The 12,740-nt window shown below is 54.4% G+C and overlaps 1 protein-coding gene across 3 annotated transcripts; it reads left to right on the top strand.

Annotated features, from left to right (window-relative positions):
- The first annotated feature begins 2,717 nt into the window (after window positions 1-2,717).
- On the top strand, window positions 2,718-11,694 carry PRSS36 (serine protease 36). Of its 3 annotated transcripts, none has more exons than XM_042971464.1 (15): window positions 2,718-2,754; window positions 3,044-3,079; window positions 3,298-3,333; window positions 3,785-3,947; window positions 4,390-4,670; window positions 6,058-6,224; window positions 7,672-7,921; window positions 8,030-8,159; window positions 8,484-8,740; window positions 8,823-8,986; window positions 9,388-9,625; window positions 9,742-9,883; window positions 10,152-10,417; window positions 10,497-10,618; window positions 10,887-11,694. In XM_042971464.1, the coding sequence occupies exons 1-15, from the start codon at window positions 2,718-2,720 to the stop codon at window positions 11,166-11,168; spliced, it is 2,571 nt and encodes an 856-aa protein (XP_042827398.1). In that variant the 3' UTR covers window positions 11,169-11,694. The 3 variants fall into 3 exon arrangements, with proteins under 3 accessions (XP_042827398.1, XP_042827399.1, XP_042827400.1); XM_042971465.1 differs by having other exon boundaries at window positions 8,823-8,971; XM_042971466.1 differs by lacking the exon at window positions 10,497-10,618 and having other exon boundaries at window positions 10,152-10,230.
- Window positions 11,695-12,740: the final 1,046 nt, after the last annotated feature.

Raw genomic sequence — 12,740 nt, forward strand, 5'->3', positions numbered from 1 at the left:
AGCTCCATCCACATCAGGCTCTGTGCTGATAGCTTGGAGCCTGGAGCCTGCTTTCAGATTCTGTGTCTCCCTCTCTCTCTCTGCCCCTCCCCAACTCGTTCTCTGTCTGTGTGTGTGTGTGTGTGTCTCTCTCAAAAAGAAATAAATGTTAAAAAAAAATTTTTTTTAGGGTACCTGGGTGGCTCAGTTGGTTAAGAGGCCAACTCTTCGTTTTGGCTCAGGTCATGATCTCTCTGTTTCCTGAGCCCAAGCTCCAAGCTGACAGTGAGGAGCCTGCTTGGGATTCTCTCTCTTCCCCTCTCTCTGCCCCTCCCCCACTTGCACTATCTCTGTCCCTCTCAAAATAAATAAACTTAAAAAAATGTTTTTAATAATAAACAAATAAACTTACTATGAAGCTATTGCCACCAAGTTTACCTTCATTGTGTCCACAGACTAGCTAAGGTTAGCAAGGTTATCAATTAACTCCACTCAATTGTTGGGTCCCGATATTTACATTTTCTCTCTCCCTGGTCACCTGATCTTATTTTCCCCTGCTCTTGTTGTGCTGGGATTGTACCTCCCAATAAAGCACAAGCATGTAGGGTTTGCCCAGACCTCTATTTACTAGGGAAACTGGACTAATGGAGTCATTATTAGCTTATATTCTTGGTAACAAAATAGATATACAGGTATCCCCTGCTTTTCAAAAGTTTCGTTATGGCACTTTGCTTTTTTTTCTAATGTTTTTTTAAATTTATTTTTGAGAGAGATAGAGAGCACTCACGCACAAGAGAGAGAGAAAGTGCAAGCCGGGGAGGGGCAGAGAGAGAGAGGGGTCAGAGGATCCGAAGTGGGCTTTGTGCTGACGCAGCAAGCCCGATGCAGGGTTCCAACTCATGACCCGTGAGATCATGAACGCTCAAACGACTGAGCCACCCAGGCGCCCCACCACTTTGCTTTTAGGAAAGACCTACGTCAGTACCTGTTTTCACTAACAAAAAAAAATCCAGAAGGGATTTTCACTTTTTCAAAAAAAAGGCGAAAGTGACAATGGTGCTCAGAGTTTGTTTTGCAGTCAACTGTCATGGAGATCTCCTTCCCTGGGAACTATTCTCAGCATCTCAGCATCAAGCCATCATAGCTTTGGACTATGTGAGCATCTGTGCTTGATCTCAATTTATATTGTGCATTTGTTAGCAAGATATGACCTAAGGTATGAGAAAAGCCTAAAAGACGAGTCCCTGGCTGGCTCAGTCAGGGGAGTATGTGACTCTTGGTCTCAGGGCTGTGGGTTCAAGCCCCACATTTGGGTGTAGAGATTACCTAAAAATAAATTTTTCAAAAAAAGGAAGAAAGGAAGGGAGGGAGGGAGGGAGGAAGGAAAAGAGGTGATTTTTGGATCTGGGAATGCTAAAAAAATTTTTTTCATATAAATTAATAGTAACTGCTTCTTTGCTTTATGCCTTTTCCGCTTCCAAAAGTTTTCATAGAAATGCTCTACTTCCGGATAGCAGGGAAAACCTGTGTGTGGCTATTCAACTCTTCATTTCCATTCTCTTCCACCCTTCTCCATTCTGATCTATTCCCCCAGAGTGACCTTTATGGGCCACATCATGGCCTCCCTGTCACTCTGGCTTCTGGGAGGTTTCAGAGATGGGAGGAGCTGGCAGGTGATGGGAGGGTAGGAGGAAAGCGAGATGGTGACTTTTATTTCCCAGCTCCCTCCCTGCATGAGCCACAGGTTGATAAAGGTCACATTTCTCCATTGAAGGAGCTCCCACTGAGCTCTCTCCTCCAGGCTCTCCATTTCCAGCTCCAGTACGTGTTCCTTCTCTTGGCCTCTCCAGGAAGGGCTCTCCACTCTTGCTAGCTCCAGCATGCTTCACCCATCCCTTGCTGGTTTCCCTTATCCCTGCCTAGACCTCTGTAAATAGTTCCTTAATTAAACTCTCCTTGATTCCTTTGAGGCACCATATGTTTCTTAGGCGGATTGCCATCGAAATACACTGAAGAGTTGAGTGACTTTCCCAAAGTCACACAAAGAATAAGTGACAACACTTGAGAGCACTCTAACACAGAAAAGGGTGACGTCCTTTTGGCTGTGCCAGCCTGCCCAGGCCCCTCCCAGAATCCTTGGCCCTGCGCAACTTGACGGAATCTGTGATCCTTTTGTTGGGATGGGATTGAATTCCCTAGGGCTCCCTTCCCAGACCTGGCCAGCAACTCCGGTAACCAGAGCTGTGTGAGAAGAAAAGGCCAAGCCACTGGGGTGAGCCGCACCCTGAATAGAGGTGAGGTCTCTAGTGAGTCACGCCACTGAGGGGCCACCTTCTCCATCCCAAGGGCTTGGGCTAACCTACAGCCCGCCTCACCAAGGACCCAGAACATCAGCCTCACGCACCTAGCTGTCCTCATCTTCCACCTTTGCCCACAGGGTTCACCACTCCTCCACCCCCCACCCAACAGTGTCCTGGAGTTGGACATCTGCTTCCCACCCCCACCTTGGGCCTCCAGAGATATGAGATGCTCACAGGGCCCTGGGTGGGGCCTCTAGGCTCCCTGCTTCCCCTTTCCAGCCCTAGATCCTCTCAGATTGCCGGAGATGGGCTCCAGCCAGGGAGGGTGGGGCGGCTCCTGGGACCATCAGGAGTCACAGGCTGCCTAGGCAGTGACAGAGCTGTGGCTGGGAGCAGACCTTCACCCATCTCCGTGCCTCCAGCTGACTCAAATGTGCCATGTCCCAGCACCTGCTCCTTCCATTTGTGATCCTTGGTAACTCAGGGGATAAGAGATGGCTGCAAGGGACCTGGGCCTTAGTATCTGGGAAGCTGGAAAGCAGAACGCCTGGGTTCTGTGTGGGTAGTGGGGTGTCAGAGGAGGAAAGAGAGGAAGACATCAGGAAGAATGAGGGAGTGAGGTGTCAGAAGGGAGAATAGCCTACCAGAGGGGAAAGGGGCCTGGATGCCAGGAGATGGCGTAGCTCTAAAGCTTGGGGGCAGGGAGGCAGGGAGGGCTCATCAAATTATAGGTCTCCAGCCTCTTCCTGCTTCCCTCTTTCCAGCCATCAGCCCCATCCCAGGAGCTCTCCAGGACTCAGGTAAGGCAGTTGGACTGGGGGGTGGGGGTGGAGGATGTATCACATGGGAGGCAGAAAAGATGGGAGGGGTAGCATGGGTGCTCCAAGGGGATGCTGAAAGAACAGAAAACTGGGGAAAGGGAGAGAGGTAGGGGAGGGAGAACAGGAAGATGGGGACTGGGAAGTGTCAGGGACTGGAAGTCACCAGTACCTTCCTCTCTTTACCCTCCAACTCCCAGCTCTCAGTCCTACCCAAGAAGAACCTGAAGATCTAGGTAAGGAGAGTGGGGGTTCCTCAGATCTTAAAGAAGGTTAAGCCTGGCTAGGCAGTGAGGAAGGTGGAAGTCCTGGGGCACGTGGGTGGTTCAGTCGGTTGAGGGTCCCACTTTGGCTCAGGTCATGATCTCTGGTTGGTGACTTAGAGCCCCTGAGTTAGAGCCCCATGTCAGACTCTGGGCTAACAGCTCAGAGCCTGGAGCCTGCTTCAGATTCTCTCTCTCTCTCTCTCTCTGCCTCTGCCCCACTTATGCTCTGTCTCTCTCTCTCTCCTCTCTCCCTCTGTCAAAAATAAACATAAAAAAAAAAAAAAAAGTGCCTAAGTCCTCTTTGTTCTTTGTTCAAAGGTGCAAACTGAAGCCGGGAGGGAGACAGGGCTTTGTCTTGAGTTACCTGGGCCTCCTGCCTAGGGACTAGGCAGGCTATGACCTCCATGGTATCCCATTGCAGACTGCGGCCGCCCTGAGCCCTCTACCCGAATCATGGGGGGCTCAGAAGCGCAGCCAGGCAGCTGGCCGTGGCAGGTGAGCCTACATCAGAGGGGGGGCCACATCTGCGGGGGCTCCCTCATCGCCCCTTCCTGGGTGCTCTCCGCTGCTCACTGCTTCGTGACGTGAGTATTCGCCCACGTCCAAACCCTCTTCAAAAGCCAAGCCAGCCCCGCAGCTTGATCCCATGCACTCACCGCCAACTTGGAACCGAGCTGCGCCAGTCTCCCTGCCCAACCTCGAAGTTCTCTTCGAGGGTATCCTTGTTCTGAATACGGTGGACGCCACCTGCAGACTCGACCCACCGCTCCACCAAATATCCGGGTCTGAATTCCGTCTTTCCAATGTCCCCCAATCAATCATCCCCAAATCTCATCCACTCCTCCCCTTTTTGGGAATCTATCTCAACCTGGATCGCCCTAGCCCCTAATCTGGATCCCACTCTGCCCCTCCTGGGTTGCTACTGATCCCACCTTCTCCCTCCCTCTGAGCGAGATCCCACCCCCACGAGAGTCTGTCCCCACCTTGGGGTCAACCTAACCTCCTCCTGCCTGGACCTCCGCGCAGGAACGGGACCTTGGAGCCCGCGACCGAGTGGTCGGTACTGCTGGGCGTGCACTCCCAGGACGGGCCTCTGGACAGCGCGCACGCCCGCGCGGTGGCCGCCATCCTCGTGCCGGACAACTACAGCAGCGTGGAACTGGGCGCAGACCTGGCCCTCCTGCGCCTGGCCTCGCCCGCCCGGCTGGGCCCCGCCGTGCGGCCGATCTGCCTGCCGCGCGCCTCGCACCGCTTCGCTCATGGCACGGCCTGCTGGGCCACTGGCTGGGGGGACATCCAGGAAGAGGGTGAGTGAGGTGAAGGGGTCCCGGGAAGCAGGTTACCGGGGAGGTGGAGCCTACTGAGCGGTCCTTGGGGGAAGACCTCGGGGCGAGTCCTAAAAGCTGGGCCCTGGGTGGGTGGGCCCTCAGGGCGGGGGCTCAGGAGGCCCTCAGGGCGGGGGCTCAGGAGGCGGGGCCCACCGAATGAGGCCTTGGGTGGGGTCCTGGAACGCAGATTTCTGCCAAGCCGCAGGTAAATGCTGTGCAATTGTCCATCTATCCTCCTCCCCAAGGGCTCGCAAACTAAGACTACTGACTCATCCACCCCGATTCCCTCCTCACCTTTCCTTCCAGGTGTTGTTGTTGTTGTTGTTGTTGTTGTTTTGTTTGTTTGTTTGTTTGTTTTCCTTTCCTGGATATGGGATCTGAATAGGGTTCCCATCCTAGCTCGGCTATTTCAGACAAACCACTTCATCCAACCCATTTCCTCCTCTGAAAATTAAGGAAAAATAGTGCCCAGTTCGTGGGGTTGTTGGGTTAAGGATTAAATGAGAAAATCCATGTAAAGTTTATAGCACAATACCTAACAGCAGTTATTAATGTACTTCAGATATTTTTGCCCTAGGTGATGGTGCACTAAAGCACAGCACCTGGCATATCCTAAGCGTTCAGCAATGTCAGCTCTGCCCTCCATTCCCCTGTCCCTCTTCCTCCCATGCTCCCCTCCCCTCCCTTCACTCATCTCTCTACTTTCCCACCTCCTGTCTTCTCCCTACTTGCACTCATTCATTCATTCAGTTCATCTTTCCTTCATTCAACAGGTATTTCTTGAACACCTCCTTGTGGCAGGCACCAGTGAGGAGCCTGGGCCAATCATCCAGGCCCAAAGTTGTACCTTCTGAACTAGGGCAGTTGCAGTGACAATTCCAAGAAGTCACAAATGAGAGGTTTTCAGGACTTGGGAACTGATTGGGGAGAGGAAGCTGAGACAGGGGTCACAGCTGACAGCCCAGCTTCCATGCTTGGCAGCTTGGTACAGGACCACACCTTAGTCTACATGGCACCTTTGTTGAAAAGCGTGCCCTCTCAAGATTGACACAGCCCATGTCAGGGCTCAGATCTTAGTGATTTTAGCCCGCACAGGCCTCGTTTATTGTCTGGATACTGCTCTCACTGCACAACCATCCATGGAGGCTCTCACTAGGTGCTTGATAGGGCCATTCCTGAGATGAGGATATAGGAAGAACAGAGAGGAGCAGGAGGTGACAATGACTAGTTTTGAGTGTAGCAGGCCAGGGTGCCATGGGGTATCTAAGTAGATGTCCAGGAGGCAGCTGAAGGGCATTAAGCTGAGCTGGGGCACAGGGGACTTCCTATCTGCCTCACAGCATTTGCTCTCTGGTTCGACCTGCAGACCCCCTGCCTCTCCCGTGGGCGCTACAAGAAGTGGAGCTCAGGTTGCTGGGAGAGGCCGCCTGTCAGTGTCTCTATAGCCGGCCTGGCCCGTTCAACCTCACTTTCCAGCTATTGCCAGGGATGCTGTGTGCTGGCTACCCGGAGGGCCGCAGAGACACTTGCCAGGTGAGGGGAGGCCCCTGCATCTGCCTCACAGGCCAGGCAGAGCCCTAACCAATAGGAAGCATGAGGAATAGACAAATATCTCTCTCAATGTCTCTGAGCCTCATCTGCAAAAAGAGGGCAAGATTGCCAACGGATAGGATTGATGAGAAGATTATAAATGGACAGAACTTGGGGCTCAACAAGAGGGCACTGTTACTTATGGCAGCACAGTGTGGAGGTTACCTGCCAAGACTCCAGAGTGAGTCAGCCCGGTTGGAAGTCCAGCACCACCACTTACTAGCTGTGTGACCTTGGCTAAGTTATTTAACTCCATATGTTCAGACTTTCTCATCTGGAAGATGGAGATGATACTTTATAGGTGGCTTCACCCTACTTCATAGGGTGGCTATGATGATTATAGGAATTTGTATATATAAAAGCACTTAGGACAGTGCCTGGTCTTTAATAAGAGTTCAAATAAGCATTAGCTATTATTATTATCCCCCATCCCAGTCCATAGCACAGCACCTATTACTTAGTAGGTTCATTTTAAAAAATGAATTAATTCCTCACAGATGAGAATTTTCCAGATATCTTGCTGAAACCAAAACATAGTACATTTTAACCATTTCCCCCAGGAACTTTCCTCCAATGGCACACATTTTTGAGGGCACTCAAGCGTGAATGGTGGTGATGGGAATTCAAGCTAGATAGTCTTCAGCGTCCCTCCCAATTACGAGGTTCCAAGACCTAGGGACATAGTCCCCTGCCTTCTTGGACAGGATTGCAAACAATTCAAATTCCTCTAAACCAAGCACTGTCCATTAGAACCTCCTACAATGATGAAAATGTTCTATACCTGTGATGTCCAGTATGATAGCCACTAGCCACATTGGCTATTGAACATTTGAGATGTGGCTAGTGTAACTGAAAAATTGAATATTTAATTTAATTTTTTTTTTATTTTTAAAAGTTTATTTTGAGAGACAGAGTGGGGGGGGGGCAGAGAGAGAGAGAGGGAGAGAGAGAATCTCAAGCAGGCAGGCTCCACACTGCCAGCACAGAGCCAGATGCAGGGCTCAAACTCACGAACCATGAGATCATGACCTGAGCCAAAACCAAGAGTTGGTCCCTTAACCGACTGAGTCACCCAGGCACCCCTATTTGAGCCACTTATTGAACAAGAATCAGTTGGCTCTGAATGAGACCTGAAGGCCTCTCTAATGTGGCCTTTAATGCATTAGCTTGCTGCCTTTGGCTTTGGCTGCTCATCAGCCTTTCTGCCTTAGAAAGCTTTCTTCTGTTTAGAGTTTCAGGGAATGCAGAGGACAAGTACAGCCAGGGCCAGTTTCCAGAAGGTGGCTCTATGTTTGGCAACAAGAAGAGGTTTGGAATCTTTGTGAGGTGGCCTAGTATAAGCTGGTGGGTCCCTGGGCTGATCCCCTGACACTGAATTATCTACCATCAGGGAGACTCTGGGGGCCCCCTGGTCTGTGAGGAAGGCGGCCAATGGTTCCAGGCAGGAATCACCAGCTTTGGCTTTGGCTGTGGACGGAGGAACCGCCCTGGAGTCTTCACTGCTGTGGCCCCCTATGAGGCATGGATACGGGAACAGGTGATGGGCTCAGAACCTGGGCCTGCCTTTCCCACCCAGTCCTGGGAGCCCCAGCCAGGTCCCTGGGAGCCCACGGATGAGAACTGCACCATTGCCCTGCCAGGTAAGGGAGAAGGACCCCTAGATGTCACCTGGACATGGAAGATTTGAGTTGGGGTGGAAACTGCTGGTGGCCTGGGAGGCCCCCTGACCCAAGTCTCTCACCCCTCAGAGTGCGGGAAGGCACCAAGGCCAGGGACCTGGCCCTGGGAGGCGCAGGTGATGGTGCCAGGATCCAGACCCTGCCATGGGGCGCTGGTGTCTGAAAGCTGGGTCTTGGCACCTGCCAGCTGCTTTCTGGAGTGAGTGAAAACGCAGTCTTAGATTTTTTCCCGTCCCCCCTCCCATCAGCCTGAGACACTATCGACCTGTCCTCAGCCCTTCCCCTGGGTAGGGTAGGAGTAGGGGTGGAAGGGCACATCGGTCTGGAGTGCGGGGTTTCACAGGCAGGTGTAGGATCCAGCTCGCAAAGCGGGATCCTAGTCTACTGCGGGCGAGTACGGGGTAGTATAAATTCTATCAAGGATGCCGGGTTCTCTGGAAATCCAGAGTCCAAGCCAGACATGTGTGGGTTTGAGCCGAGTGTGCAGGATGTGGCCCACGTCCCAGTTTCCCCCAACCCGCAGCCCCATCAACTCAGACCTCCTGCCCCGAGACCTAGACAACTGGCGCGTGCTACTGCCCTCGCGTCCGCGCGCAGAGCTGGTGTCACGCTTCGTGCCGCACGAGAATGCCTCATGGGACGACACCTCGGATCTGGCGCTGCTGCAGCTGCAAACGCCGGTGAACCTGAGCACCGCCTCGCGGCCAGTGTGCCTACCTCACCCAGAACACTATTTCCTGCCCAGGAGCCGCTGTCGCCTGGCGCGCTGGGGCCGCGGGGGTGAGCAGGGGCCCCACGCAGGGCTGGGCGGAGCCGGGCCGGACTCCTCTGCAGCGCAGGCTCCCTTTCTTTTCTCTTCCAGAACCTGAGCCCGGACCCAGCACACTGCTTGAGGCAGAGCTGTTGGGCGGCTGGTGGTGTCACTGCCTGTATGGCCGCCAGGGGGAGTCAGTGCCGCCGCCAGGAGACCCTCCACACGCGCTCTGCCCCGCCTACCAGGAAGAGGAGGAGGCGGGCCGCTGCTGGGTGAGCGACGGGGGCGGGGCCCGCGGGTCTTTATGCGAGTGGTTGCCAGGGCAGGGTCTGAGAGGAACTAGGAATGAGGCGGAGCACTCTGCGGGCAGGGACGGGATTAAGGCGGGGCCTCTCGCTGGGGGCGGAGCCTAGCCCTGGAGGACTTTGGGGAGGGGCCTGAGACGGGCCCTGGGCGATGTCTGACCTTCTTGCTACCCCTAGATTTAAAGAGAATCTTAAAGTGAGGGCTGACTTCTTACACAGATTACTATTGGAGCCTGGCTTGGAGGAGGTGGGACTTGTTTTGTCTGAGTACGAGAGAGAGAGAGAGAGAGAGAGAGAGAGAGAGGAGTACAGGAAAGCCCCAGGACCTTTGATAGCCTCTCATCAACTTGCACATGCTCTTGCTGCAGAACTACTCTCATTGGAGCCTTCTGTGCCAGGAAGAGGGGACCTGGTTCCTGGCTGGAATCAGCGACTTCTCCAGTGGCTGCCTACGTCCCAGAGCCTTCTACCCCCTGCAGACCCATGGCCCGTGGATCAGCCATGTGACTCGGGGAGCCTACCTGGAAGACCAGCTGACTTGGGACTGGGGCCCTGAGGGGGAGGAGACTGAGACACAGGCTTGTCCCCCTCACACAGAACATGGTGGTGAGGGCTTAGGGCTTAGAGGGCTTTGGGGCTCCTGCGTGTGCTAAGATCCATGGCAGACCCTTCAGGGGTCAGCTGTGGAGCCCTCACTTAGGTGGTCACCTCCTCTCCCCTAGCCTGTGGCCTGCGGCCAGAGCCAGCTGTGATGGGTATCCTGTGGCCCTGGCTGGCAGAAGTGCATGTGGCTGGAAATCAAGTCTGCACTGGGATCCTAGTGGCCCCAGGCTGGGTCGTGGCAGCCACTCACTGTGTCCTCAGGTGGGTCTCACCCATCTCTTGGGCAAGAGGGAAGAAATGGAAAGATGGGCAAAAGGACTTTTAAAATAGTGGGATATAATCCCTTTAGGGCTCTTACAGTACAGGGAACCACTACAAGTGTTTTGAGATAGAAGAGAAATTTGGAAAGAGAAATAATGAAGGAGCTAGTGGAATGACCTTGGAGTTCATTCTGCCCTGTCCTCTGGATTGGGCAGGACTTTACAGCAATTCGGGGAGCAGGAGGTCACATTGGGCTTTGTTCCAACAGGCCGGGCTTTACAACAGTGCCTTATATTGAAGTGTACCTGGGCCGGGCAGGGGCTAGCCGCCTCCCACAGGGCCACCAGGTATCCCGGTTGGTCATCAGCATCCGTCTGCCCCGACACCTGGGACTTAGGCCCCCCCTTGCCCTCCTGGAGCTGAGCTCCCGGGTGGAACCTTCGCCATCAGCCTTGCCCATCTGCCTTCACCCAGGGGGTATCCCCCTGGGGGCCAGCTGTTGGGTGCTGGGCTGGAAGGACCCCCGAGACCGAGGTGAGAGAGCCCAGGGTCCTGGGTGTGAGAGGTGACTGAAGGCCAGAATCCCTGTGACAACCCTCTCTCCTCTCTCTAGTTCCTGTGGCTGCAGCTGTCTCCATCTTGACGCCACGACTCTGTCACTGTCTCTATCAAGGCATTCTGCCTCCTGGGACTCTCTGTGTTCTGTATTCAGAGGGTCAAGAGGATAGGTGTGAGGTAAAGGGGCCTGGGCGTCCTGGTCCAGGGAGGGGAGAGGCAGTGCTGGGCAGCTGGACCCTAGAGAGAGAGCAGGGTTGGAATTCTTGAGTGCTGGGCCCCAAATGGGAAGAAGTGTGCTTCCTAGCTGGACCTCGGAGAGAGACCAGGGGCCTGGATGCCTAAGGATGTAGAGGAGTAGTGCTTTGTGGTTGGACTCTAAGGAGAAGGTGCGGTGAATCAGAAGGAAGGGTAAGAGACCCTTTTGGGCTTGGCCCTGACACTGCAGGTGACCTCAGCACCTCCGCTCCTGTGCCAGACCGAGGGAGGCTCCTGGGTCCTCATGGGCATGGCTGTTCGAGGGAGCCGGGAGCTATTTGCTGCCATTGGCCCTGAAGAAGCCTGGATCTCCCAGACAGTAGGGGAGGCCCATTTCCTGCCTCCCAATGGCTACCCCCACTGGCCCCCTGAAGGCAGCGACCTCTGCCCCCCCGACCTGGCGAGGGCCTCAGGCTCCCCTCAGGCTGCTCTGCTCCTGCTGCTTCTATTGCTCCCCCTGATCCAGGGCTGAGGGGGCCTGGGTCCCTTGGCCGCCTCTCCTTCTCCTCCTCCACCCCCTCCAGCCCTCCACTTCCCGCCCTGGAGGGCTGGAATGTGGCCTAACCGGCTTTGTTCCCTAGCCGGAACCTCCAGAGGGCCCCACCCACCCGGACTGCAGCGGCTTCGGATTATTGGGCCTCTGTGCCTGGCTATTTTGGGCACGGGAATCCTTGGGGGCAGTGGGAAGCGGCCAATAAAGGTGTAAACACAGACACGTGGCCTTGTGGCATTGCTGGGGGAAGGCTGAGGGGCTGGGGGAAGCCCAAGGGATAGGGCCCACCCCTTCTGGGTCTCTGTGAGTCAGGCCTTGGGCTCCCAGGAAATGTGTCCCTGATAACGTGGCAGCTGTCCTTCATTCCTGCCCCAGGGCGGGGGAGGTTGGGTGGCAGCTGGGTGTGTGTCACCTCCCCAGTGGAATCAGCATCCCTAGCACCTGATAGACACTTCAGCCCTAGCTCAGACCCTACTTCCCTTCTCTCTCTGCCCCCTGCCATCCTCCACCCCTCCCAGACTGAGGGTGAGAGTTAGAGGAAGAGTCCAGGAGTCTGGGAGTGCAGAGGGTCTGTCTGCCTTATTCTATATCTACAGACAGCTACCCCTCCTAAACACACCCTGATGAATGCCCCAGAGTGTACACCTCCAGTGCCCCCAGGACACACACATGACACTTAGGTGGGACCCTTCAAGGGTCCACTTTCATATCCTGCCCAGTGCCTCCAGAGTTTGGGCACCAGCATGTGTCCTTGTATGTACATCCCACTACCTCACCCACCGTTTACTAGTGCACCTCCCTGCATGAATTCAATCACATTCCCTGCTAACTACTAAGTCATGGGGTCTGGGGTCTGATAGATAAGTCCATGAAGTGCTCCCAGTGTAGTGGGGAACACCCCTGGCTGGGCATCAGGAATAGGTCATGGAAAAGGTTGATGTTTGAGTACAGAAAAAGGGCAAATGGAGACCTGGGGAAGGGGAAGTGCTAGGGTGGAAGCCGGCTGATAAGGGTGGCAGAGGGGTCACCTCAGGGGCTGGAGTCACCATCTATAGGTAGAGTGGGCAGAGGATGGGGGAGGGGAAGCAGGGAGTTCCTGGGAGATTGTGGAGAGGGGCAGAGGTTCTTAAAGGGACAGGCTTATCATTAGCTGCCAGATCCCAGAGAGAATATTCCCCTGAATCTCTACAAGGACATACATCCTCACCTGTGTCCCATACCCAGTCAGTCACCCATATGCCATTCCCCATAAACATTTAATACACCCATCCTCTCCCCAAACCCACCACAGCGTCCAATGTTGCTCCCTCTTCCCTGGCTTAGACTCCCTCCGAGTTAGCCAGTTAGCTTCTAGCCCCTCACCCACTCCAGGAATTCCTTGCCCTCCAGGAGGGGCCCCAAAGTTTTGGCTGGGAGGTCCCCAGTCTTATGGAAATTAGGTGGGGAAGTGGGGTCTGTTTTTCTGAGGCTTGAAGCCAACACACATGCCCAGTTGTCCACAGACTTATACACTGATTTAGGATGAAACTGACCCCAACCTGGTCACATGGG

This window comes from Panthera tigris, chromosome E3, assembly GCF_018350195.1.
Source record: "Panthera tigris isolate Pti1 chromosome E3, P.tigris_Pti1_mat1.1, whole genome shotgun sequence".
In the NCBI taxonomy this organism is placed as follows: Eukaryota; Metazoa; Chordata; class Mammalia; order Carnivora; family Felidae; genus Panthera; species Panthera tigris.